We start from the raw sequence: 24,114 nt of genomic DNA, 5'->3' as shown, positions 1-24,114 counted from the left end.
TTCCCCGCACCCGTGTCGAGCTTCGATGGCTTGGCATCCAAAACGGCCAGGCGGTAGGAATTGGCGAGAAAGGCTCAGCGTGGCTTCTAGGCGCATTTTGGGCAAAGCGTGAAACGGGCCACATGGGCTGCCCGCGGACTTGTGCTCCTGGGCAACCAGCTGCTGGAGCACAGCAACAGCCTGCCATTCTGTGCCGCCGACTCTGGGCTGCCCGCTGTTCTCACAAAACAACAACGGTCAGTCAACGGCCACTGGACAGCAATCTCCCGCTTCCCCACTCGCATCACTGCACATCCAATTCATCCTCCAAGTTCCAATCCACTTCCCACACATCATCACGCATTTGCCGCAATCGACACAAAGGCGCCCTCGATACGCGTAGCTGCTTTTTAGACGCCCAGTTCCGAATTGATGAAAGCTACATCTTTGCTCGAATCCTGGCTCTCCACTCCCCGTGTTTCCTCCTTCTCCTCTCTCATCACCCAAGGTGCTATCGTGTCGGCCACGCCTTTGAGAGCTTGCTGCCTACGAGTCCCACGACCCAAGTCTACCTTCTAGCGAGTGACGCCAAAGTCTCTGCTAGGCCGGCGCGTATTTCAGACATAGCAAGCCATCCACCACCGCGGGCAATTACGTCGAGTCACCCGACACGGTTCCAAACCACAGCGCGACCAGTCCCGACGATCCCAATTCGAGGATAACCGATATCCATACCGTTACGTACCCAAGCAGACGTTAGACAGCCGACCGACACAATGTCAACCACCGACACAGAGGAATCCCAAATACAGCCAGCACAGCTGCTGGTAGACCTCATCCAGGATCCTTCGCTCGTATCAGAGGACGACGAGATGCGTGACCCGTCATCGCCCGAAACGATACCCTCCACCCAGGCCGTCAACACGCCAGATGAAGTCGACAACGGTGCTTCGTCGTTCAGGTTGGAAGTTAGCGAACAGGGCCCTGTCGATACCATCATTCCCTCGTCTGTGACTCCGCCGCCCTCATCACAGATGCCGAACGCCGCGGCCACGGGGGCGCCCACCTCTTTAGCATTTGCAAACTCACAGCGGTCTGGGTACTTCTCCCCTCCCGCGACGACTGGCATTTTTGGAAACAAAAGGGATGTCGGAAATACTGCTCTGGAGTTCAACCCACCCGCGTCGCAAGAGATTGCCGACGCGTCTAATGACAAACTTCGCAGCATGTTGCAGGCATGCCTTGCGGAGAATGCCAAGCTGAAGATGGAAACCGCCCACCACAAGCTGCAGTACAACTTGCTTAGCCTCCAGGCCGACGAAGATATGAAGCGAGCGGCGGTCGAATACGAGATGACCCGCAGGGAGGTTGAGGCGCTTAGAGTGGCCGAACACACACGACAGGTACGACGCGACCTCAACGCCGCTTCGGAAACCCAGCAGGCAAAATTGATGCAACTGAAGGCCTTGTACGATCAAAAGCTGGAAGAGGTGGATTTCCTAAACCGAAAACTAAAGGCTGCCAGGAAGATTATACAGCAGAAGGAGGACGAGAACATCAGTCTCTGCGACGAGCGGGAACTGCTCCTCAACAGAATCCGTGAGAACCGCGAACACTTCCAGATTCTATGCAGCCCCGGCGGCATGTTCTATAATGCGACAATAGGAAGGCAGACGGTTGCGGTTCCGGCGCCTTCCCAACCGCAACCCCGGACTGTCTATCGCGCTGATAAGGACCACAGTAAAGGGAACTTTACCATGCTTCTTCAAGCTATCGACCAGGAAAACACCAGTGCCCCGTCCACTCCTCGGGGAATATCTCACAACGCTGCCAGGCATACACGAAACGTTCAGTCCATGTCGTCGCTTCCCACCACCCCTACACAGACTGGCGGGCTTCTCCCATCTGTCGATCTAGTGCCACAAACTGAGCCCCCGTACCGTCATAACCGGTATATGCCCGAGACGCCTGTCCGATCCGCGACCAGGCACAGAAGCCGGGAAAGCACGATTTCCGCCGAGGACAACGAAGAGCTCGCTCGCCAGGCTCTCCAGTCGGTAGCAGCCGCTTCCTTTGCCTCCCGCAGCTCACAGCATCAACGGGGCCCTACGCAGCGAAACCCAGCCAACGCCAACGAGGAGGAAGAGGAAGCCTTTGAGAGCCAGGCCAGCCAAGCCGCGACGCAGATGCCTCGTCGAGACCCCCCAGAGAGTTTTGAGGTAGCTGGCTCGGTTGAGCACTCGCGAAACGGCACGCCAGCACCAGCGGATAAGACTGCGAAGCTGCAGGCGAAGCTTTTCGGCGGACTCAATAAGAGCGGGGTGTCGAGCGGCGAGAAGCGCAAGTTTGCCGGACACGGTGATCCGATAGAAGAGTTCTCACTGCGGGATAGGCTGAGCCCGACGAAGAAGCTGAGGACTGTTGGGGGGCTGCGCGATCCTAGCAAAGTTGGACTTGGGATTCAGTACAGCCAAGACGCATAGGTGTGAGGTTTTGGGCTTGCTTTGGATTTGAAGCCCAATGCCGATGTGTGAGGCTTCGTTTTCTTTTTCCCCTTTACAATGTTTGGTGACAGGGAGAATACTGGCTCCTGTTGGACCCATGGCTTTGCATTATGACGGATATTGGATGACTTGGAGCATTGTTGACGGGCATCTTTGCAAAGGAATTATGCATTTGCTTGCTAGGTCGAAAGAGAAGGGAGAAAATGCCGGCCATGTTGCTCACCTTGCTATGGCATCAACAACAAGCTGGTAGACGCAGCGAATGAGAGAGCGTATGCTTCTGTACAATCAGTCATTGCTGAATGACGGTGTATTGACCTTTGAGTCCTCCCCTATGGGCTCGCAAATGGTTGCTATTTATTTGCTCGGTGTTGTTCCACCCCCTGGTCCTCTGTTGACATCACTGTATCTTGGCTTTTACCCATTTTCTGTTCACCCTTCCAAGGCTGATGCGCAACCCATGTTTTCCTGCTCCCCAGAACTCCGATCTATTTGGTATTGTTTTGTCGTAATGTTTGATATGGTATGGTCGATATGGCTATGGGAGCTTAGAAGAGGCGAAAAGTGGGACTATCGATCTTCCCGCCGGGCTCACTGCTGCCGAGTTACATTGCCGCCGCTTAACCCCGTGCCCCCCAAGGTCCCCTTGACCCCACTGCCGGGCGTGTCTTCTCCACTGAACTTCCCCATTTTCCCCATGATTTCTCCATTCCCGACCTTGGAACCCGGCGATGTAAGAGGGCCACGAGGATGAGAGTGACAACCTCTCCCACCGTGCTCCGGTATTGATTGTCCAACGCAACGGGCGGGCAACGGCTCGCTGTCCGATCTCGTTCTTGTCTTGTCAGTCCGGCGGTGTTCGGGTGCTCGGTTCTTCCTTTTCCTTTTATCCTAACGAATGTTCCCGTCTTTCTTCTACTGTTACTAATCTTCTTGGTCTCTCTTCTACTTTGTGCTTTGCCTTCCAGTATAGTTTCGTGATACCCTCAGTTTCCCTTTCCATCTGTCAGCGGTGGCGAACATTTCATACACGATATAGTTGGTCGTTTTTATCAAGGGGCAGCCATAGCACCGAAACGAATCCACCTTCCTAAAAGAAACAACAACAACAGTTAACCCAGATCATCAAATCACAAAAATGGGCGTCCTACCAAAAGGCCTCTCCTCCGTCCTGGCCAAAGCGCCCACCGACGTCGTCATCCTCTCCTCCCTCCGCACCCCCATCACCCGCTCCTACAAGGGCCACCTAAAGGATGCCTACCCGGAAGAGCTCCTCTCCGTCGTCCTGCGCGCCACCCTCGACAAGACCCCCGAGCTCGACCCGTCCAAGATCGACGACGTCGCCGTCGGCGTCGTCCTCTCCGAGCTCGGCGGCTCCAAGGCCGCCCGCATGGCCATGAACCACGTCGGCTTTCCCAGCACCACATCTCTCTACACCGTCAACCGCGCCTGCTCCTCCTCTCTCCAAGCCATCTCCTCCATCGCGGCCTCCATCCGCACCGAGGCCATCGACGTCGGCATCGGCGCCGGCATGGAGAGCATGACGCGCAACTACGGCTCGCGCGCCATCCCGACCTCGTACTGGCCCGCGCTTAAGGAATCCCCCGTCAAGGACGCGCGCGACTGCGTCATGCCCATGGGCCTGACCTCTGAAAACGTCACCTCGCGGTACGGCGTCTCGCGCGAAGACCAGGATGCTTTCGCCGTCAAGTCGCACCAGCTCGCCGCTGCGGCGCGCGCCAAGGGAAACTTCAAGGAGGAGATCGTCCCCGTCACGACGCAATTCCAGGAGATGGACAAGGCGGGCAACAAGGTGGGCGAGGCGCAGACCGTCACGGTGACGGAAGACGACGGTATCCGCCCCACGGCGTCGCTGGAGGGCATGGCCAAGCTCAAGCCGGCGTTTAAGCCGGATGGCGCCAGCACGGCGGGCAACTCGAGCCAGGTCAGCGACGGCGCGGCGGCGACGTTGTTGATGAGGCGCAGCACGGCGACGGCGCTGGGCTTGGGCGATAGGATCATCGGCAAGTTCGTGGCTGCTAATACCGTGGGTTGCAAGCCGGATGAGATGGGCATCGGCCCTGCGGTGGCGATCCCCAAGCTTCTAGGCCAGTTGGGATTGCAGAATAAGGATGTCGACAGGTGGGAGATCAACGAGGCGTTTGCCAGTCAGGCGATTTACTGCTTGAGGGAGCTGGGACTGGAGGAGGCGTGGAAGGATGGCAAGGTTAACCCGGATGGCGGCGCCATTGCTTTGGGTCATCCCTTGGGTGCTACCGGTGCGAGAATGGTGAGCACGCTGTTGCATGGTCTTGGCAGGACGGGTGGTGAGGTTGGTGTGGTCAGCATGTGCGTTGGTACGGGCATGGGCATGGCTGGTGTTTTTGTTAGGGAGTAAAAAGAGTAGAAGGAGTAAAATAGAGCTTGGACTTGGACTTGGATTTTGTAGAAGCTTTTTGTACATACATACATATATTGGTTGGTTTGGGACGTGATATAACGAAGTATTCATAATGATGAAACTATGAATGAATTGAAAGGCAAACAAACTCGGAGGGAGGCTGGACTTTCGGTAAATGAACACTACACTGAGCTATGGTTAGCATGAACATGGAAGATCCAAGTGACTTTTATTTCAACGCCATCAAACTACCTAACGTTCTACCACTTTACTGTAAAACATGTTTTACGCCGACCGTCGGGTGTTATGTACTTTGACAATGACCGGACCAACCCCTCTTACCATAAGTGATAACTCTTTTTCAGACACGAACTTTTCAGTCTTGTTTTGGTCCTGTTTCCGAAAAGCTACTTATTCATCATATGACCGATAATTCTAGGCACATAACATGCGATCGAGTAGTGCTTTCCAGACTCCCAAGGTCTCTTAAGCTGCTCGCGCAACCCTCCTCCGGCCCCCCGGTGCTCATGTTCACCGACCGTTTCATCCCCATAACTTGGGGCGCCATTAGAAATGAAGTCATCCCTACTGACCGGGCGATCTTGATGAACCGGGTGGCCTCCATCAAAAGGACCGCCTTTGGAGCCTGGGTGGCCTTGGTAGCCTGAGTGATCTTCGTGGCCTGCATGCTCTTTGTTGGGCGGCCGGCCTGGGTAGACCGGCTCCGGACTGACACTAGCCGCTGGGGCAGAGTCAGTTTCCGGGTAGTCATCGACCGAAGAATTGTAACCGGTGGTTTCAACGGCCGACTCATTATCAGCATCCTCTTAGTCGGAGGCTGTTTCTGGAGCGGCACTGGGGGTCTGCTCCGCATGCCCATCGAGCGTAGGGCTACTGTCGGCCGTTGGGTCATGTTCAGCGGTTGAAGAAGAATCATTATCATCTTCAACCTCCAAATCGTGGTCCGGCTCCGAGGTCACGGGAGACTCAGGGCTGCTTTAATGCATTGAAGGGACAGAGTCGTCGGTCTCCGGTTCATCTTCGGTCGTTGAGTCGTTGTCCGATGTTGAGTTGGAGTACTCAGACGTCGAGTTGTAGCCTGATGTGGAGTTGTAATCGGATGGCTCGTGATCATCCTCCTCGCTCTGTGCATAGACGCCGCACTTATCCGTCACGTCTGAAAAGTACTCGTTCGGGCTGGGTGCAAATGTCGAGTTTCCGTACACGCTACCACCATAGTCAAGGTATCCGGCGACGTCGTTCGGAGCAATCTCCTTGATGTCCCACTCATTACCCACGACAAAAACGGCTTGCATGCCTAAAGATGTTGTTAGCGGGCATTGACACATCGCGAAGCACTGGAGTACAGTGAACTTACCCATCACCATATGTGCCAGGATATGGCAGTGGACCATCCAAACCCCCGGGGCTGTAGCCTTCAGTCTCCAAGCTCTCCAGCCAGCAGCTTGTCCGGGATCGACTGTGTCTTGGTAACGATAGAGCATAGTCGTGTCTCTCAAGGTAGGTTTGTATCCAAGCCTTTCGATCTTCGCGTTGTTGGCCTCGGCGTCGTATACGCCCGGTCCACTACCAATGTCGAAGACATGCTGGCTATGAACATGGAACGGGTGGGCTTCTACGAACCCAATGTCACTTGACATAGTACCGGTGTTCTGTATGACAAGCTCCACGACCTCACCCAGTTTGATAGGAAAGGACCCGGTCTTTGTGTCCCACCCCTTGTTGCCCTTTGCCACGGTGTAGTTGGGCATTGCGTTTCTGCCTCTTTGGTAAATGTCGACCAGAAGAGGAACCTTGTTGCTTTCTTCGGTCCATGAGATACCCGAAAGCTGCCAAATTTGACGTCCCGTATCACTGTCTTTGAGTTGGACGACTTCAAGGGTAATACGGCGAGTGACCTCTTCTGCAGCGGGTGCTACAACACCGGTAAGAGGCTCAAAAGTATACTCCAGCCAGCCGTTGGGATTGGCGGGAAGGTCGACTGGTGGTATGGCTGGTTCTTCTGGAACTGCGACGTTGTCATCGTAGCGAATCACGGCATATCCACGTAACTGTTCCGGCCGACTGCGAGTTTCAAACTGCAGGTAATATGTCGTCTTGTTTCCGTCTGCCGCAAGTTCTTCGATCGTTTTTGCCTTGAAGAGAACATCGAAACGCTGGCCAGGCCCAAGTTGCAAATCACGAGTGTCAACAGGTCGGAGGTACTGCATGCCGTCAGCTTGGATAACCCTAAATTCGGCGTGGTCCTCAATAGCCATCGTCAGCAAGGAAAGACCCGTGGCGCCAGCGATGCGAAACCGGTAGGTCTTGCCAGGCTCAACGTCAATAACGGGGAGCGTGCAGCCCTCCTCGTTTGCGATCTGCTTCACCCCAGGACTGGGATGTCCTTCAGGATTGCTGGCATGTCCTCCGCCAAAAACTCCGTTCTGGCCACTGGGGCCGGGAGTGACTTTGCTGTCAATAGGAATAGAACGGCCGTTTAGGACAATCCCATTTGTCCCGCCGGGCCATCTGTATGGAACGCCTTGGACATCTTGCGCCATTTTTTGATCGCTCTCACGGAGATAGTCTTGGAAGTATAAGATACGTTCATCATCGTAATCGAAGGGACAGGAGCTGCAGTCGTCCACAACCAGAGGTCCAGAGCAGGTGGTGGCTTGCATCGCTACATGTGAGTGGTAGAAGTAGGTGCCGGCATCGCCAGTTTCGGTCGCAACCTCGTAGTCGAAAAAGTGTCCCGGAGGAATCGGCCACTGCGAGGCTTGGGGAGTTCCGTCTGCGAACGGTGCCATCCGCTGTGTCAAGCCATGCCAGTGCTGTCAAAGGTCAGAATTGGTCCATGCTTGACAGGTTACCAGTTGGGGGTAGTTACCATGGTCAGATTCAGATCTGACATGTCATTGTATACCCGGATCCAGGCTCTTGCGCCTGGGAGCAAGCGTATTACCGGACCGGGGGATGTGCCGTTGACAACAACACTTGGGCGACTTTCGCATCCGAAATTGACCTCGGTGATAGTCACTCGGAGGTTGTGGTCTGGAATAAAACTGTTACCATGTACTGCTGTGAGAGCAGCGGACGAGCCGAAGAGGTAGGGTGCAAGGAAAATGGAAGATAAAGTTCTTCGTGGCCACATGGTAAGGAAGAAAAAGGGACAGACAGTAGACTGTCTTCGTTGCGAATATCAGCTTGTCTGGGTATACCTATAGGATGGCTTGCCCGCCACCACTTGGTCACCGGGGTTGAAGAGACTCGGCCACTGCAAGACGGCGAGGACGGAAGAAGGCAATACATGGAAGGTGGGCTTTTCAGGTCGTCCGCCGAGGGAAGGTCCGCCCCATCCCCGCGCTGTAGGCCATGTCCAATCCAGAACCGAAGGAGCACAAGTTCCTTTTGACGCACTTCAGATGGATCTTGACGCCGAAGAAAGAAGACACAAGAGGCAGTGCAGGCATGAGTATGCATCGATCGCACATTGCACCAGGGTTCTGACCATCATTCCCTCCGTACTAGGATAGGGGACATTCCTATGAAGCTCGGGAATTTCCGATCTCCTCTCGAGATGGACACCATTGTTATTAAAGGCATGTCATTCCCACGACCTTGGGAAATCACCCGGGTGCTGAACTGTGAATCCATCTTGTCTGAACTTTGGACAAGGCCGACATTCAGCAGCCTCGGATGGGAGGATTGCAGGCCGACAACATGCAGTGTGCACGTGTCCGGGCGCTTTTCTGGTGCTCAGGAAGCTCCCCATAGGTGGTTTCAGATTTCAGCCTGATGAAAGCTCATGACAGATGCTTGACCAAGAATCGCACCCATCGTGTGCTCTTTCTGGCAGGTGGTTGGGTCTGGGAATTCGTGACATGGTGAAAAGCTGATGAACGGAGCACGACAACTTGAATGAGGAGACGGGAACGGAACTGAAAGAATCAAGCTTCCACCACAAGAGGAAACGGAAAGAACTGAAGGCATATAGGGCAGCGAGAGATTGCGGTGAGAGTCCAAAGCTCTTTCCAATACCGCGATATTCATGGCATGTTGGACGCAACTGGGAGCAAACATGAATGAAAAGATGGGAAGGAACAAATGTCGTCGGGACAAAACGCCCCGAAAAGTAAACGATGTTACAGGGTTAGGGCTATAGGCGTAAACAAGTGAGTTACGTACCAGGATGCATGGGCCACATCCCACTTCCGGCCCGAGACCCTGAAGTTCCTTCCTAGATCTCTCCACCTAACCGACGAGTACTTGTACCTGCGCAGTCGCCGTTGATGACCTGAATGATTCGACAACCTCATCGCGCTTGGAGCATTTCTTTCTGTTTCGCTGATCCTCAATCTGTTCCCAATATTAGCAACATTCCCCCGTTCACGCCCTATATGAGCAGAAAGAGTGCGTCTTCTGAAGCCAAGAAACGCATGTGACAAACATGCATGTTGGCTGTTCCTCTGACTGAAGCCAGGCACAATGCTTGCCGCCAGGGGCAATCGTCCTGAAGTTTGGAGCTCGTCATGGAGGTGAAGCGGCTGAATCGATGATTAGTCTTCCTTACATGGCCTGAAATTCGAGCTCTTAGAATTCTCAGAAGATACTTGCGATATTGAACCGCTGGATGCGGTGTACAATATCTGACGTCACGGCATGGATCAAGTCTAGCCCAGCCCGACTTCCCCATGGTCAAACCCGTTACGGCGCTCACGGGGCAACCTTCACTGCCGGACTCAACATCAACCTCGACCGTCCCCAGAATACCATTGATATAGACCGAGACTTCCTACCTCTACATACTCTCTTATCTTCCCTTCCTTCTTTCCTACCTTTTCTCTTTCCTTATCTTTTACTTCCTTCCGGCTAAAGGCACGCCAAGGAAAACACCAGAATACTCGAGATACCCCACGGCGAAACCCGAGCAGCTGATCCTTGCAAAGCCATCCGAACGCCCAAAGTTTGAGGCCCAGACTTTCATTCAACGACGTAACGGGAATTATCATTTGACCTCAACTCGCAATCATTCTGTACCTACGTAATAGGTTTACTCAGGACGAAACGGAAACCCTCCGCTCTTTCCACCATGACCTCCAATAACTCTGGGTCATCTGCCTCGGCCGTCCCAGACACCCTTACCGCGCCTCAACTACATGCCTTGTTCGACATTCTTACACACTATGGGACATATTCCGAAGTGGAATGCTTCAAAAATGCTAGTGCCATTTCCACCTATGGCTATCCCTTTGCCTCGTCGATAGAGGGCGCCTCCAAGCCTGTCATCAAGAAGGAGTCATCAGTCCCGCTTCTGGCAACCTTGTTGCGCGCCATCGTCCTCCCGGTTCCAGGAGTTCGCGATCTGCCAGCTGGTTTCTGGCCGCTCAAATTTCAAGGAATTCTGACCAAATTTGGTGAAGCAGACCTGTCCGAGAGCTACGACAAAGGGTCTTTGGGTAGTAGGAAAACCCTCGCGACTGGCGCCTCGGTTATTCATGAGTCTGTCTCCAGAGGTCTTATCGGCGGTCTTCCCAAAGGGTCACCAAGAGATCTAAACGGTAAATATGACAGGGCCATGGCACAGGACCTTGTGCGCGCCTGGGAGGACGTACTGCATGAACTTGTCTATGGAAATCTGGTTGGAGAATTGTTTGATCGCATAGCTGAGAAACCCGACATTGAAGGCCACTCACTTGGTGTGCAGACCGCCGTGGACTACATCATTATTCAGTATGTGATTCTGGCCTTCTTTCAACGCCTTTTCTCTCACTGACTAACTTCCCTCAGCCTGGCCACGTTCATGCACCATGTTTTCGTTCTCTCCCCCGAAGGATCTTATCTTTTGCAGATGGTGGCGAGCATACACAAGCTGGTACCTTATTCGGCCGTCAAACAGACCCTTCGCATTGGAAACGCAGCCTCAATGATAAGCGGGTTGGTTCGGCTTGTCCTTGCAAAAATGAGCGTTGGAGGCCTAACCAACTGGCTCGGGCTGACACAAAATGCTGACGATGGCATGAACCTCCTGCAGAGGTAAGTGTCGATCGATAGTGTCCACTTCGACAATGGTCCAATACTAACAGGCATAGAATCATCTCCCTGATCTTGTCGTGGGACATGGCAGAGTTCCGGAAGACAGCCGAACGGATAGAAAGGGCCAAGGGTGGTCCATCTAAGGATCACATGGCAGTCATCAAGGAGTACGTCGCCAAGTCGAGGGAAGACCACTTAACGATCAGGAACACCAGCGTAAAACGATCCGAGTCGATCATTTCTACCATCTTCAACGAATCTCGACGCGGCCTTATGAAGTCCTTGTCCAAGGAACAGCACGAGCAGTGTCTGGAATACCTATCAACCTTGCTCGCAATCCGAGACCGAGATGAAATCATCAAGATCCTTTGCAAGCAAAACCCAGATCTCTTCACCCAGGCCGTACGGGACTTTATCGGTAGCTTCGAGCCCATGATACGAGCCGTCCATCAGAACATCGACCTTCGCGAACACGTCTCCGCTGCTGAAAGCTTTCTAACCGACCTTATCGAGACCAGCAAGGCGAAGGATTCCCCGGTGACGATCTCCAGCACATTGACAGCCGACAAAACGTTGGAGACTCGAGCCCCGTCCATAGAGGACTATGTCGGCTTGATTAGGAGACACCGGCAGTCCGCCTACAACTTTGTCCACCAGGTGGCCAAAAACTGCCCCGAGATCAAGGAGGACTTCCTCGAGTACTGCAAGAAGACGCTGGCGCAGTTCCGCCAGAAGCAGCCCGAGAAGCAACCATCAACATCGGCCACTCCCTCAAACAACAGCAACAGTCAAACAATCGAAACCACCAGACTTCGCAAAGGAGCAGCAGGCAGTCTAAGCACCGACATCCAAGCTCTTTTCACAGCCCTCCCTCCTTCGATAAAACCCCAAATCCTCGCAGCAGCAGACGCTCACGCCACCTACCTCTCCTCCCTCGAAGACCTCTCCCTCAAGCGAATGCAACACATCCTCGACGACCTGGACGTAACCAACCCCCCACCTCCTCCCTCACTAACAGCAGAACCTAAAAAGGAAACCAAATTCTCCCTATCCACGACCTCCCCCTTCGCCTCCCGAAATCCCAGCCGGCGAAATAGTGATAATACCAAAAACAAAAAAGCAAGCATGTGCGGCCCCGGCATGTTCCTCTCACGCTGGCAGAGCCTGATGGACGAGACGCTCATCACTCCCCAAGTCCCCACGGGCGGCCAGGTGCGGCGCGGAAGGGACGTGAAGGGAGTGATTGCGCAGGCGAAGACGACGGGCGAAGTGGCCAGCGATGCAGACAAAGCATGGGATTCGGCGGCGCTGATGAGGTTGGTGGAAACGGAGGTGCCGAGCCCGCCTGATGTGCAGGTGGTGGTGAAGATGATGGGGAGCGGGTTTGGGGAGGTGGTGGAGGGGAGGATGTTGGAGAAGATTGAGATACCAGCGGACGTGGATGCTTGAAAGTCGGGTGGTGGGAGGAAGTAGACATGGACATAATCACGAACACAAAGGAGACTCGAGTGATGATCAGATATGGTAATTGAAAGAAGGGAAAAAGACTTGTATTGTTCAATCTAGCCCATTATCTCTCTCTCTCTCAAAAAAAAAAGGGGAAAATACCGATAAAGCAGCTTCGTGGCTAAGTATCATAGGAACAAAACCCCAAAAGGCCAATCAATCCCAAAGCTCCTATGCTTCCTCCTCCTCCAAGGCGATGGCTACCCCTCGTTGTCGATCCGTTCCGTTGCCGAAGAAAAATCCGTCGAGAGGCAAGTGACGACAGTAGAAGTCTTCCAACTTCGCGCTGTCGCTTTCGCTGTCCACTAGCGATTCAGAGGGAATAGATCATGGTTGCTTTGTGCTTGGGGTGGTTGGTCGCATTGAGCTTGAGGAGCGGGCAAATTTACTTGCTGCCGCAGTTGGAGCAAGAGCCTTGAAAGTTTAATGTCAGCGGTATGTTCAATCAGGATAGTAGGTCGGCATGCGCGATGCGTGGACGGATAATTGGAGCAAAGAAACTTACAGCCAGAGCCGCAGTTGCAGGAAGAAGCACCGGAGCAGCCGCAGTCACCCATTTTGATAGTGGTAGTGGTTTGGTCGGTTGGTTTTGGTAGTGGTAAGTTTGGTAGTTGGTTTGCAGGTTGAGTGACGATTGTCTTCTTTGTGAATGTTCGTCGATGATGAGGATGAGGAATGAAACGGATTGGAAAAGACGTGAGGGGTCCCCGTGAGTTTAAATACACAAACAACCGAAGCAGATTCGTTCCTGCCGCTCGTTCGTTTGCCGTTCGTTACGTACCGTTCGGACTGTGACTGTTACCTTCCATGAATGCCCGAATGAATAATTTGCGGCGCGCGGCGGCACGCCTGCCCTCGCTGGCCTCTCGGGTGTTGGCGACGATCCAAGCCTATCGCGGGGATTGCGGCCGGGTGGGGGAGAGGGGGGTTGCGATATTTGTGCCGGCTGCAGCGGCGGGAGTCAGTAACAGATTTATATGTGACTCTACACTGACTTTTGTTAGTAGCCTCCGCTAGATTCCATTTTCGGAGGAAGGCGTTGGCTGTGTCGCCTGGCCGCCAATGCGTCTTTTGTGCGGCGTTCTGGGCCATTTACTTGAAGACTTGGCACAACCGCCCAGCCCACACGGCGAAATACCCTCGTCGTAACGTGCAATGCGATGACGATAGAGATCGTGGACTTTCAATTGTGTGAATGGTTGCAATGGTTCATGTGATGTCTCAGACCCTGCAGATCGGTTTCTAAGGGTCTCCCATCGTCCTTTCAGAATGATGTTTTGCTGGACAGTTTTCCCGATTGATGACGACTGACGAGCAAGGCGAAGTTGGAGTTGTGTATACTATCTAGACTATGTACATCTCCCGCCCGGCGCTTTGTGCTTTAGTGGGAGGTTTCACAAATGTCCAACGCTACTTTGCGATATTTGTGCCGGCTGCATTCTGTACTGTTAAGTTGCTCAAATGTGCGCCACCCATGATTGTTCTTGTTGTTCAGAATTTGGCCAAGGTATCACGAATTAGAAACGCTACCTTATGTACATGTTCTCACAATGGAGGAGCTGAGCTGCTAGGTGAGTGACGATGATGATGCCAACACCTCATCGTTGACAATGACTTCACTTCAGCGGCAGGAGGTACAATCGATCGGGCAATTCCCCCCACCTGCCGATCCTCCAGGGGTCGAGACTTCCTGAACGGAAGCTCGCTTTGTTGTTTTCAGACGGGATGCCTGCCCGCACAAAACTCAATAATTGAGGTAGTTCTGTTAATGTATTAGCAGATCTTCTGGCTTTAAGTCAATGTCATCGTCATAATCTTAACAAAAAGACACACGCGCCAAGTACGCGACTGCCTGCCGCGCACCAACTCGAGGCCAATCCATTTCCCTCTTCAGTTCAGTTTCTAACCTTGCTGTCGTCAATGTTTCATCCCCGATCGATGGAAGCTCACCCGTGTCTTCGTGCTTTCTTCCGAGGATAGTTTTGTATTCTCCGTCATGTCTGTTTGATACACCTACTTATAGACCCGACCAGCATGACTGCCGCCAGCATTAACCCACGATCATTGCGCCGAGTCACGGGTGTCGTGGAGGTACCAATACAAACCACAAACTGCCAACGCCCATCTTTCAATCAGGGCATAAGATATGCAACGCAATGCTGGTTTGTTTATTAGGTACACCTATGATACTAGACACGATCTATCCCAAACTGTCCTAAACCTTATAAGGACAGTATTCAAGGGCCAAGTACAATTTGACAAGGCATTAAGAAGAGTCTAGAGGGTATATGCAATATGAAATTACGCTTTTAATATGGTACGAAACGGATCGATTAAGCATGCCAACGCCTAGGAAGAATGACCGGAGGTCTCGAACTAACAAACAAACGAGTATTGGACTGTACAGTAGAATGAAATCTTCTGGCCGGTAGCGAGGCTCTACAATGGGTAGCACGGGGCCGTTGTGGGCTGGCAGAGCTAGGCCTTTGAGACGGCATCACGACTCACATCAAATGACACTCAGTTGAGAAGCTGTCAAAGCGCCTGGAAACGATACGCTGCTGAAGGATATCACATTGGTAGGTATCCGGGTTGATGGGAAGCTAATCTCTCCCTGTCGTACGTTTCTAGGCCGAGCTCAGCATCTTGAAACACTTCGAGTTCCGCTTTGTCAATATCGACTCATGCGCGTTCTTATGCGGCAACGACGTTACGACTCAGTCCCATTCTGCTTTTACAGATATAAGCTGACCAGATGGCAATAACAACAGCGGGTTGAGTTAGTTCTTGACCAACTTTCATATCCCAAAGCCAGCAAGATATCTTGATCAAAAGAAATTATATACAACCATGTCCTCAGCACCACGCAGGTCCAATTCAACATGTCCACGCCCCGGTAGTAGCAGCGGTGCCCATCCTTTCCCTCGGACACCATCCCGTAATAACGGACGACGGCCTAGCGAAAATCAACAGTCAACGCTGGAGCGCCGGGATGACGGGAGAACGGATCCGCGAGATACCGGACGACGTCCTAGCCAATATCACCAAGCAACACCGGAGCGGCGGCCGGATTGGAGGACAGATCCGCGACCCCAGAAAACACCGGAGCAACGAACACAGCCATCCTCTGCCCAGAGACCAGCTCCAGGTTCTAGGTCAACACCACGTCGGCCCGCGGACCAGCGAACAACTCCAGAAAACAAACCAGCTCCACGCCGACCCTCAAATCAGAGATCGCCCCCAAACAACTCAAGATCAGCTCCTCGACGGCCATCAGCAAACAATCGATCAGCAAATAATCGGTCAAGTCCAAGCAACAATGCGCCACGTCCTGATGAGGAGGCAACCAAGACACAGATAAACCAAACATTCTCCATTGCCTTGATGGCAAGTCCCGCCAACCCATTGCCCTTCCCGCTACCGATACCGCTCGGAATCTCCATGCTCCTTGTTGGTTCCAGCAAGAGCGGCAAGTGATGGGTTTGGATGTTGCAGTGTTCTGGGAATGGTTGCTCCTACACCTCCTGTTTCGATCACAGCATATGGAACCATATGGTCTTTTTGCTCTCGCCATATTCTCCAACTTCGAGCGTGCGCAGCTCTACGTCGAACTTCAATCCAGACACCTGTATCGACCTTTTGTTCGATTCCATGGGCGATCCCACGACTGCACCTTCACCTCCTGATCCGAGACCAGATTCTTTCTCCGCCGCTACTGCCTTCGAGTCGACCTCACGTTTCATCTTCACCCTATCCCCAGCTCTGGAACCGCCCAGTCTAGAAGAGCCACTCCCTCTCCTATCACCCGCAAGCTGCCATCGTCCTAGCGTCGGACTAAGCTCCATCGGCGCTTCCGGAGCCGGTGTTCCTTGCCTGGAAACGAGTCGTAGTTCAAGCCCTTTCTTCCCTCCCTTGTTCACCTCAGGGGGAGCAGAACGTGAAAGCGCCAGCGGTCGCCTGTCTTCGCCCGACACTGCATCACCAGCAGGCACAAACACCTCTTCCTCGTCCTTACTTTCTTCTTCCGCGGTTCGGTTTTTATGGCCAACAACATTAGTATGGCTGGCGATAATGCCAAGTCTCCTCCACCTTGCTCGAATACCGCCTTGATCAATTTCGCTCGGGGAGGATAGAGAAAAGACTCCGTTGCCGAGACGAGCGGCTACCAGCTCGTTGATGGCGACATCAACGGCTTTCTCGACTTCGATCATGAAGTAAGCGACGTCTAGTCCGTCGGCATGTGAGCCACGGTCGGCGTAATCGGGTTGGTACTCCTCAAAGTCATGTTTCGAGAGGGTGTAGTCGCCTTTCGTTTGGTCTTCGGGGCGGGGGCTTTCGCGGTGCTCCGCGTTCGGTTCTGATTTTGGGCGTTCAACGACCGGTGTCATCTTCCGCCGTTTGGGACTTGGGGTCTTAGCCGGGGTCAGTGGTAGTAGCGATGGGGTAGTGTCAACTTTACGCTTGACTGCTCTGCTGGGCTGTACACGCGTGGGTGTCGGCTTTTCGGAGGAGGACGGGGGTGGTGTCTGAAGAGTTTGGTGGGGATTCTTGGTGATGGGAGTGGTGGCCCTCAGAGCACGTATCTTTCGGAAATGACTGTCGTCGAAATCAGAGTACTCGGACTCGGAGGAGGGGTTGTCAACTGAGTCGTCGGATATTAAAGGCTCGTCAGACGATCCACTGCCGTCGGAGTTCATGTTGGAAGCAGCGGCGAGCTTGCGCTTCAGGTTGCTAGTTCCTGGTCGTGTAGTCGCCGCGGCGGGCCTGATCATGACCTTATCGATCTCCTTTTCCTCTTTCTCTTTCTTTGCCTGTTTATATCGAATACGTCAGTAACAGTCATGTCATTCATATTCATCATTACCATCACCTGCAACTGAGTCCCTTCTCCCCAGCATCCATTTCACTCCCCACTAGATTCTCAGCCAGAACTCACCTCACTCTGAACTTGCTTCCGATATATCAAACGATCAACCTCGGCCTTGTACCACGCCTTCACCCGCTTAAAGAACTCTTTGTCGTCCTTGTATATGGCACCCCGCTTTAGAGCATCTAGATCGCGCACGAGCGCCTCCTCACTATAGTAGTACTTGCCGATCGGCAAGATGGACTTGGCTGGGCCACCGTGGCCTTGCTTGCATGGCGGCTTGAAGCGGCAGGCGTGGTGCCTGGTGACTTTCCTTTTGGAGGGCGGTGGTGTCTTCTTCATGGTGATGGCCGTCACCCTGGGAGATGCGGTGGTGGTCTTCGTGATGGTTCTCGTCTTGGTTCTCGTGTTGGTGGTCCTTGGAGTGGTGCGAGGGGTAGGAGTGGGTGTGGTGATGTTGGGTTTAGTCTTGGGGGTAGAGAAACATTTTGGTTTTGGTTTTGGTTTGGGCGCCATGTTGTGAGATGGAGGGTCTGAACGAGAAGTGACTTGGGAGATGGCGAGGACAAGTGGTGGATGGTGTGTGATGGAATGTCGAAGGGGGAAGTGTGCTCGGTCGAGGTATTTACTCCGTGGAATCAGCACTCGATCAAGTTGCAGGTGGCTGCAAGGTCATCGGATCTTGACCAGCCTTTTTTTTGTATCGTCGAAGTATGGGTGCTGCAGATTGGGACTGGGACTCGATCAAATATGCAGGTGACTGCAAAATCAAATCAAGTTCTGCAATGCAGTTGAGCTCGGAGACAACAAGACAACAAGACAAGAAGTTGCAAGCAGGTAGGTATTCCGGAGCTTTTTTGGGAGAAGGGGCACCTCAGGGAAGAAGAAGAACAATGAATGAACCGATCAACACCCGAGACCTCCATTTCATATCATTGTCACCTTGTGCTCTCAAGAAGCCATCGCCCTTCAGTCATCATTAAAGGGTAGATACCAGATGTGCAAGTGCACAGCGAAAAGAAAATGGGCGGCACTCGGTCTGGAACAAAGAAATTCGATTCCACTTCTATAAGCCCCATTGCCATAATTGAAGATACTGCAGTGGCCTCAAATTTTCTGTTGCTTTGTTCTTGTGTTGGTTCTCGTAGCTTTGCCGTATCCGGGCGGGCGGTGGGTGTTCATTCGGCGCGAGCCGGTGATTGAGATTGCAATTTGTGTACGTTCTGTATCGTGTAAACAAGATCTTCACTGGTAGTAATCGATCAAATGGAGAATAATATGGGTCATGAATTAAGAACTCTACTATTAAATCAGTCATCATCGCGAGTTTGCCTTTATGATGCAAGCTACTCCTAGGCTGGGTTCAGTGAGCTTGGGTGCCCCCAGCATTTACATCTCCACAATAAAAGAACAAGGTTTAGCCCTGAATTTCAACAAGCAAGCAATCGGCTCAATGGTCTAGTGGTATGATTCGCGCTTCGGGTTAATCACCCTCATGGGAATCCATGAATGTGCGAGGTCCCGGGTTCAAATCCCGGTTGAGCCCCAAGTTTTTGTTAACTTATTTTTCTCATTCTCACTTTTCAGTTTTTAGTTCCCTTTCGTTTGGTGTTTAGCAAATCATTTTGTTGTCTTCTTTGATCAGTTTCTTGTCCTTTTCGGTTGCTTTCAGTTCATATAAGCTCGCAATTCAGCAGGGGAGAGAAGAAGTGTGCTTTCTCAAACTCAAAGCAACGTCCAACAAGCTAGTAATATTGAAGAGATAAAAGTTTCCAGGTGCTCGAGCAACAACCGAAACAGAAAAAGAATAAAAAAAAAAAATTTTTTTTTTTTTTTTTTGGGATACACGTCGGCAGATCATGACGACGAGTCTCGGATTCATTCCTCCGTCCGGGCTTCGGGCGAGGCGACCTGCGTGCGAGAAAGGCGTTCATTTCTTTCTGTGTCCTTGTCCTCTGATAGATTTACACTCGACTACATACACTGCGAGCAGAAGACACTGACCGATTGGACAACGATAGACAGACAGACCTATTAAGCTCATAGGATGGATGACGTGTAATACACCGAAGCCGTGGAAGCTTCAGAGCATCTACACATACTTCTGGCTTGAGCCTGTCAGATACACTAACTAGGTGAAGACTTTTGTGGTTACCATATGAACGTGTGATGAGAGTTGACTTTGTCAAATCCGGATGGAAGGCGCCAAGAAATGGAAATGCTAAGCAATTGTGAATTGGTGATAGCTTCAACCATTGGTAACCACTCTCATATTGTTCTATATAGGATGTAGCACTATCAACGGGGTGATGACAGAGGTAGATTCGGCGTAGGGTTTTTCGTACTTGATGCCAAGGGCTTGATTTAGTAAATCACAGTAGGGCTTCGTACTCGATGCCACAAGCTTAATTTACTCAGTAAATCAAGATGTTGTATACGAAAATGCAACAAGGTTGCAATCTTCTTGTATTGTATTCCGATCTGTTCTCGCTTTTCTCAATTCTCAAAGAGACATATACATCCATCCATCCAATCGCCCATCCCTCCCTAGTGTCTTGGGTATCCCATCCGCGTCCAGTCATCCAATATCCATATGTTCTTTCCTGTCCCGTCCTTTAGTCAATCCCGTTCGTGTATATATAGTTGCAGGTATATGCGTCCCGTCATCACTCACTCACTCACTCCAACCCCATCCTAACCTCATCCCCAAACCCCCAGTTACTTTCATTCTTCCCCGCATCCTGCAACGCCAACCTAGTTTGCGTGCCAAACGACGACGCCACCTCATCCTCCTCGTTGGCTTTTGCCGTCATCAGGATGGATTGCGGTGTTGGTGATGATCCTGATCCCTTTGATATTGTTGTCGTATCGCTCAAGGCGTTGCTGTGACTCGACCTCCTACTCCTGCCCGCGTAAGAATTGTTATTACCACTGTTATAATTATTTGATGAAATCGTTTTTCGACTGGTGCTGCTACTACGGTTTTGACTTGAGGATGGAACGGATAAAGAGTGGGAGGAGGAGGAGGAGGAGGAGGAGGAGGAGGGGATTTGGTCACGACCTGCGTAACTGCTGCTGCCGCCGCCGCCGCCGCCGCCACCACCGCCACCGCCACCGGAGGAACTTGCTGATGGGCTGCCGGTGGTGGCAGCGTCGGTGAAATTTCGTCTCTGCTGTGCTCCGATGGAAGAACCACGACCACCACTACTACCCCGGATGGTGACAGCGCTGGAAGCACCGCTGCTGGTCGGCGACTTACCGAATAAAGCACTAGAGAATCTGTGGGACCTACTAGTACTTGACGTGGAAACCACCGAAGCGGCATCGTCTCCCCCATCTGTTTCTGCGTCTTTGTCTTTTCGAAGTTTATCCTTCATGTCCATTCTGCTTTTCGTCATGTCTTGCGCTTGTATCCTTGCCAGGCTGTCGGCCGCGCTTTCGGGTGTCTTCTTCAGCTTTATCGACGCCTTTCTAGGGACGGTGGTAGAAGGTGAAGCGATCTCGCCCGAAGCCGCTAATTGATCCGAGAGCAATGACCGGGGTTGTGCCCGGGCACCTATCCCTGGTCCGGGTGCCGGTGTCGCGGTTGGTGTAACCGAATCGGTGCTGGAGTTGCCGTTGGCGGATCCGTTCACAGTAAGGTGATTCCCTTGCTGGTCGACCATCGCATCCTCTGACAGCTCCTCAACCAGGGCGTCGTCTGCTTCAACGAGCTCGGCATCGCGGTACCACTTTCTCCTTCTTGTCCAACGGCCCCAACCGTCTTGTCCTCGGCGGCCATTTTGCCACTACGCACGTGTTAGCCTGATGTCCCAGTATCCTATATTCTCGGCGCAATGATATGCAGAAGCGAAAATAACAAACCTTGTTGTCATAATAAACCCAACCCATACGTCCACCAGGGCTGTCATAATCCCACTCCTTTCCATCCGCATCTTCTCCTGGCATCACCGCCTCGTCGGGTACCCCATCGACCCGCCACCTCGATCCCTCAACCCAGCGCCAGCGCATGTTGCTACCGTCCTCGACCTCAGGAAGCTCAAACTGGTCTCGCGGCGGGACCGCATTGTTGTGTTCGTCAGTCCACGCCGGCCTCTCGTATGCAAACAGACTAGTAGTCCATCCCAAACCGACCCACCGACGCTGGTTTTCATAGATGATGAATGTAAAGCGGACGCCTGTATCGTGTCCGCCGCGGGCACGCCTAAGGGCCTTGGTAAGCTCCGACTCCTGCGAATTGTACGCCTTGGAACCCTTGATGTTGGCAAATGCCTTCCCCTTGGCTGAGTTACCGCTAGCAGTGGATGCAGCGGAGGACGCAACCCCATTCTTTTCAGCAACCGTAACCTTGACGGGCTTTTCGAACTGCAGGCCAGTAACCAGCTCCAAAAACCTGCGAATAGAGGCGCTACGCCACAGGATCGCGCGAGATACCCGCATTACACGGGAATGCCAAGTTAGGATGAGAGTCCCAAAGATCATGATAACCCGGCGAGTAGTGATCAGACGGAAGGGTGGCAGGGTCAGAGCAAACCAAAACGGGGTGCAGAGAAGGATCCGGATGAAAAGTGTTGTAAGTGCCGGCTTTGTAGTGGCCGAAGTAGGCGTTCGCTGAGTGCTGAGGAAATCCGTAAGTTCCAGCATGGGTTCCAGGAGAATGTTGCAGCGCGCCGTGAACTCCTTAAGTGTCTCGACAATTTCGTCCAACGTCTTCTGGTGTCGCGTGTTTGTGACTTCGGATACCGACCCTTGGTTCCTCGAGTGCCCGTTTCCTCCAACGCCCACTCCCACGCCGCCACTGAGCCCGCCATTGGCCTTGCCATTCTTGTTGTCCGGAAGCCCGTCGACCGAAAGGTTCTTAGTCTTGGGAGCCTTCTTGCCCCTAACACTCCCCTTTCCATCTGTCCCAGCTAACCCAGCCACGTCTCCAGCCGCCACGCCCGGCTCGGTCCAACCACTGCTGCTCAGCGGGCTATAGCGCCGGCCGTACATGCCTCCGATAAGGAGCAGTACAAGCACGACAGGCCCGGCGACACGCACAATGATGTCACCATACAGAACCGCAGCCCAAAACACAGCGACCATCAGGAAGCTCTCCCACGGATCGCGCGTCGTCCATGTTATCAGACCGGCAAGCTTGTTCAAGGGCAGTAGAAAAGGATGGCTGTAAGCCAAGGCGCGTGTGATCTGGGGTGGTGTCGCGAGGAGGAGCGGCGACTTTTGGTGTACGAGGATGGTGCTCCTCCTCTTCGCGGCCGAGGTTGCGCTGGGCGCGGTCGAGCTTAGGGTGGCGGGCGAAAAGGAGGCATGGGTCGGGTTCGGATTGCTCGCGGCGCTATCGTTCGAGTATATGATGCCTTTCGGCTGGTTCGAAGGGGTAGATGGATGGGAGTTCAGCGCCGCATCGCCGCTGCGCTGGGGTTGAGGGGCGGACATGTGCGACAGCCAGGGAGGATCCTGTATATTTTGTAAAAGGGTCTTGTCAGTTTTCTTCTGTCTAGCTATCCCTAGCTCGAGAAATGGTGATGCAACGATATGGTCATGATTTGATGATCGAGGAGCGCAATAAAGAGGAGCAGCGCAGCATGGTCTCAGTTTGGATGCTGTGCTAGCTTAAGCTGTAGCCTAGATGAAAAGGACAACAACGGCTGTAATAGGTTGTGCGGTGTTGGTGATGACGACGGGCTGGGTTAGGAGCTCTTGGTGCTGATTCGGCGGCAGCGGGAAACGCCGACAGACCTTTCTTATTGAAGGGGATCGCTGGCCAGGGTTACCTGGCAGGCTGACAGCGAGCTTTCCGGGTAATGTTGAGGATGTTGGTTGGTCGATCTTCAAGAGGACAGATGGCGACTGGTGGTCATTTGCACGACGACGGGATGCCGTTCGGGGAGATGTTTGTCTCTGGCGCAACCTAGGCCGTATGGTAGGTGGTGATGGTGGCACAGAGATGGGAGATAGGTAAGGGATAGGGGGACGACGGAAGCAAAAGAGCCCGTAGGAGTATGGAGGTATTATTCAGGTAGTATGTAAGAAAGAAAAGGCAAAACTCACGAATGCAGCCATTAATCAGGAGCAGCCGCAGGTGAAGGTGGAGGTGGTGGAGGAGGAAGAGCGATGACGATGGCTGCTGGAGCTGATAATGGCGATAGTAGTGGGAGTAGTGGCCGTTTCCTGTGTACGGTTCAATGTGTGTCGGCTCTCCGCACGCAAGCCCAACGGTATCGGTAGCACGCGCCCATGAATGGCTCCTTCAAGTCTTACCCCAACGTCATATATGTGTAGATGTATGTGCGCCCCGACCGTAGGTCTTCCCCAGACCCGAGTTCTTTTGGATTGCGGTTCGGTTCGCAGCTGGATTTGCGGTCAGATCAATGGAGTCCAGCAGTCGGCGCTAGAAGTAGCGGAGATGGTGGTTCGCACGTGGTGAGGAAATGGCGGGTGCTAGTGTAGGTAGTCGTTTAACTCGATGGTGCGGTCAAGGACATCATTCAGGTCATGGTGTTGTAGGAATGAAAAAGACATAAAAGAGGCGCAAAAAGAAAACCAGGTCAGAGAAAGAACAGACAAATTCTTCCTTCATTGGGCTTGAATCATGGAAGTGGACAGACAGCGTCTTTAGTTGCGTTGGCAAAGCTGCAGTGGTCTTTCTTGTCGCTGTCAGACACGGTCATTCCACGTGAGTTAGCATCTCGAGATGGCAAGCAGTGGGGCCTGGAAGCCGAGCTACGGCGGCTTCAAGCGGGGCGTCGGGGCGGTCTAGCACTGCAAAGAAGCATTTAGCACCCGATCATCTCGTCATGATAATGTACCTTATCGCG

At 52.9% G+C, this 24,114-nt stretch overlaps 6 protein-coding genes and 1 non-coding gene across 7 annotated transcripts; 4 read left to right on the top strand and 3 right to left on the bottom strand.

The window, feature by feature from the left end:
- Window positions 1-271: 271 nt before the first annotated feature.
- Window positions 272-2,794, top strand: SMAC4_03277 (uncharacterized protein). Its single transcript, XM_003352909.2, has one exon. It carries the CDS (start codon window positions 756-758, stop codon window positions 2,460-2,462), a length of 1,707 nt encoding a protein of 568 aa, XP_003352957.1. The 5' UTR covers window positions 272-755; the 3' UTR covers window positions 2,463-2,794.
- A 453-nt stretch (window positions 2,795-3,247) lies between these two features.
- On the top strand, window positions 3,248-5,087 carry SMAC4_03278 (uncharacterized protein). Its single transcript, XM_003352910.2, has one exon. It carries the CDS (start codon window positions 3,622-3,624, stop codon window positions 4,879-4,881), a length of 1,260 nt encoding a protein of 419 aa, XP_003352958.1. The 5' UTR covers window positions 3,248-3,621; the 3' UTR covers window positions 4,882-5,087.
- A 7-nt stretch (window positions 5,088-5,094) lies between these two features.
- On the bottom strand, window positions 5,095-8,041 carry SMAC4_03279 (uncharacterized protein; the record flags this gene model as incomplete). The annotated part of the gene is made up of 3 exons (XM_003352911.2): window positions 5,095-6,202; window positions 6,263-7,721; window positions 7,778-8,041. 3 exons carry the CDS (start codon window positions 8,039-8,041, stop codon window positions 5,883-5,885), a joined length of 2,043 nt encoding a protein of 680 aa, XP_003352959.2. The 3' UTR covers window positions 5,095-5,882.
- Window positions 8,042-8,238: 197 nt separating this feature from the next.
- SMAC4_03280 (uncharacterized protein) lies at window positions 8,239-12,841 on the top strand. The gene is made up of 3 exons (XM_003352912.2): window positions 8,239-10,620; window positions 10,678-10,923; window positions 10,974-12,841. The coding sequence occupies exons 1-3, from the start codon at window positions 9,980-9,982 to the stop codon at window positions 12,370-12,372; spliced, it is 2,286 nt and encodes a 761-aa protein (XP_003352960.1). The 5' UTR covers window positions 8,239-9,979; the 3' UTR covers window positions 12,373-12,841.
- A 3,121-nt stretch (window positions 12,842-15,962) lies between these two features.
- SMAC4_03281 (uncharacterized protein) lies at window positions 15,963-17,812 on the bottom strand (the record flags this gene model as incomplete). The annotated part of the gene is made up of 2 exons (XM_003352913.1): window positions 15,963-17,240; window positions 17,366-17,812. The coding sequence occupies 2 exons, from the start codon at window positions 17,810-17,812 to the stop codon at window positions 15,963-15,965; spliced, it is 1,725 nt and encodes a 574-aa protein (XP_003352961.1).
- A 931-nt stretch (window positions 17,813-18,743) lies between these two features.
- SMAC4_14083 lies at window positions 18,744-18,842 on the top strand. Its single transcript has 2 exons — window positions 18,744-18,779; window positions 18,807-18,842. It is a non-coding gene; the product is annotated as a tRNA-Pro (tRNA).
- A 382-nt stretch (window positions 18,843-19,224) lies between these two features.
- On the bottom strand, window positions 19,225-22,732 carry SMAC4_12096 (uncharacterized protein; the record flags this gene model as incomplete). Its single annotated transcript, XM_066091054.1, has 2 exons — window positions 19,225-21,084; window positions 21,161-22,732. The coding sequence occupies 2 exons, from the start codon at window positions 22,730-22,732 to the stop codon at window positions 19,975-19,977; spliced, it is 2,682 nt and encodes an 893-aa protein (XP_065947718.1). The 3' UTR covers window positions 19,225-19,974.
- Window positions 22,733-24,114: the final 1,382 nt, after the last annotated feature.

The sequence above is a fragment of the Sordaria macrospora genome, chromosome 7 (genome assembly GCF_033870435.1).
Source record: "Sordaria macrospora chromosome 7, complete sequence".
Classification (NCBI taxonomy): Eukaryota; Fungi; Ascomycota; class Sordariomycetes; order Sordariales; family Sordariaceae; genus Sordaria; species Sordaria macrospora.
Note: the sequence above shows the minus strand (reverse complement) of the source record. Positions and strands in the feature narration are given on the sequence as shown.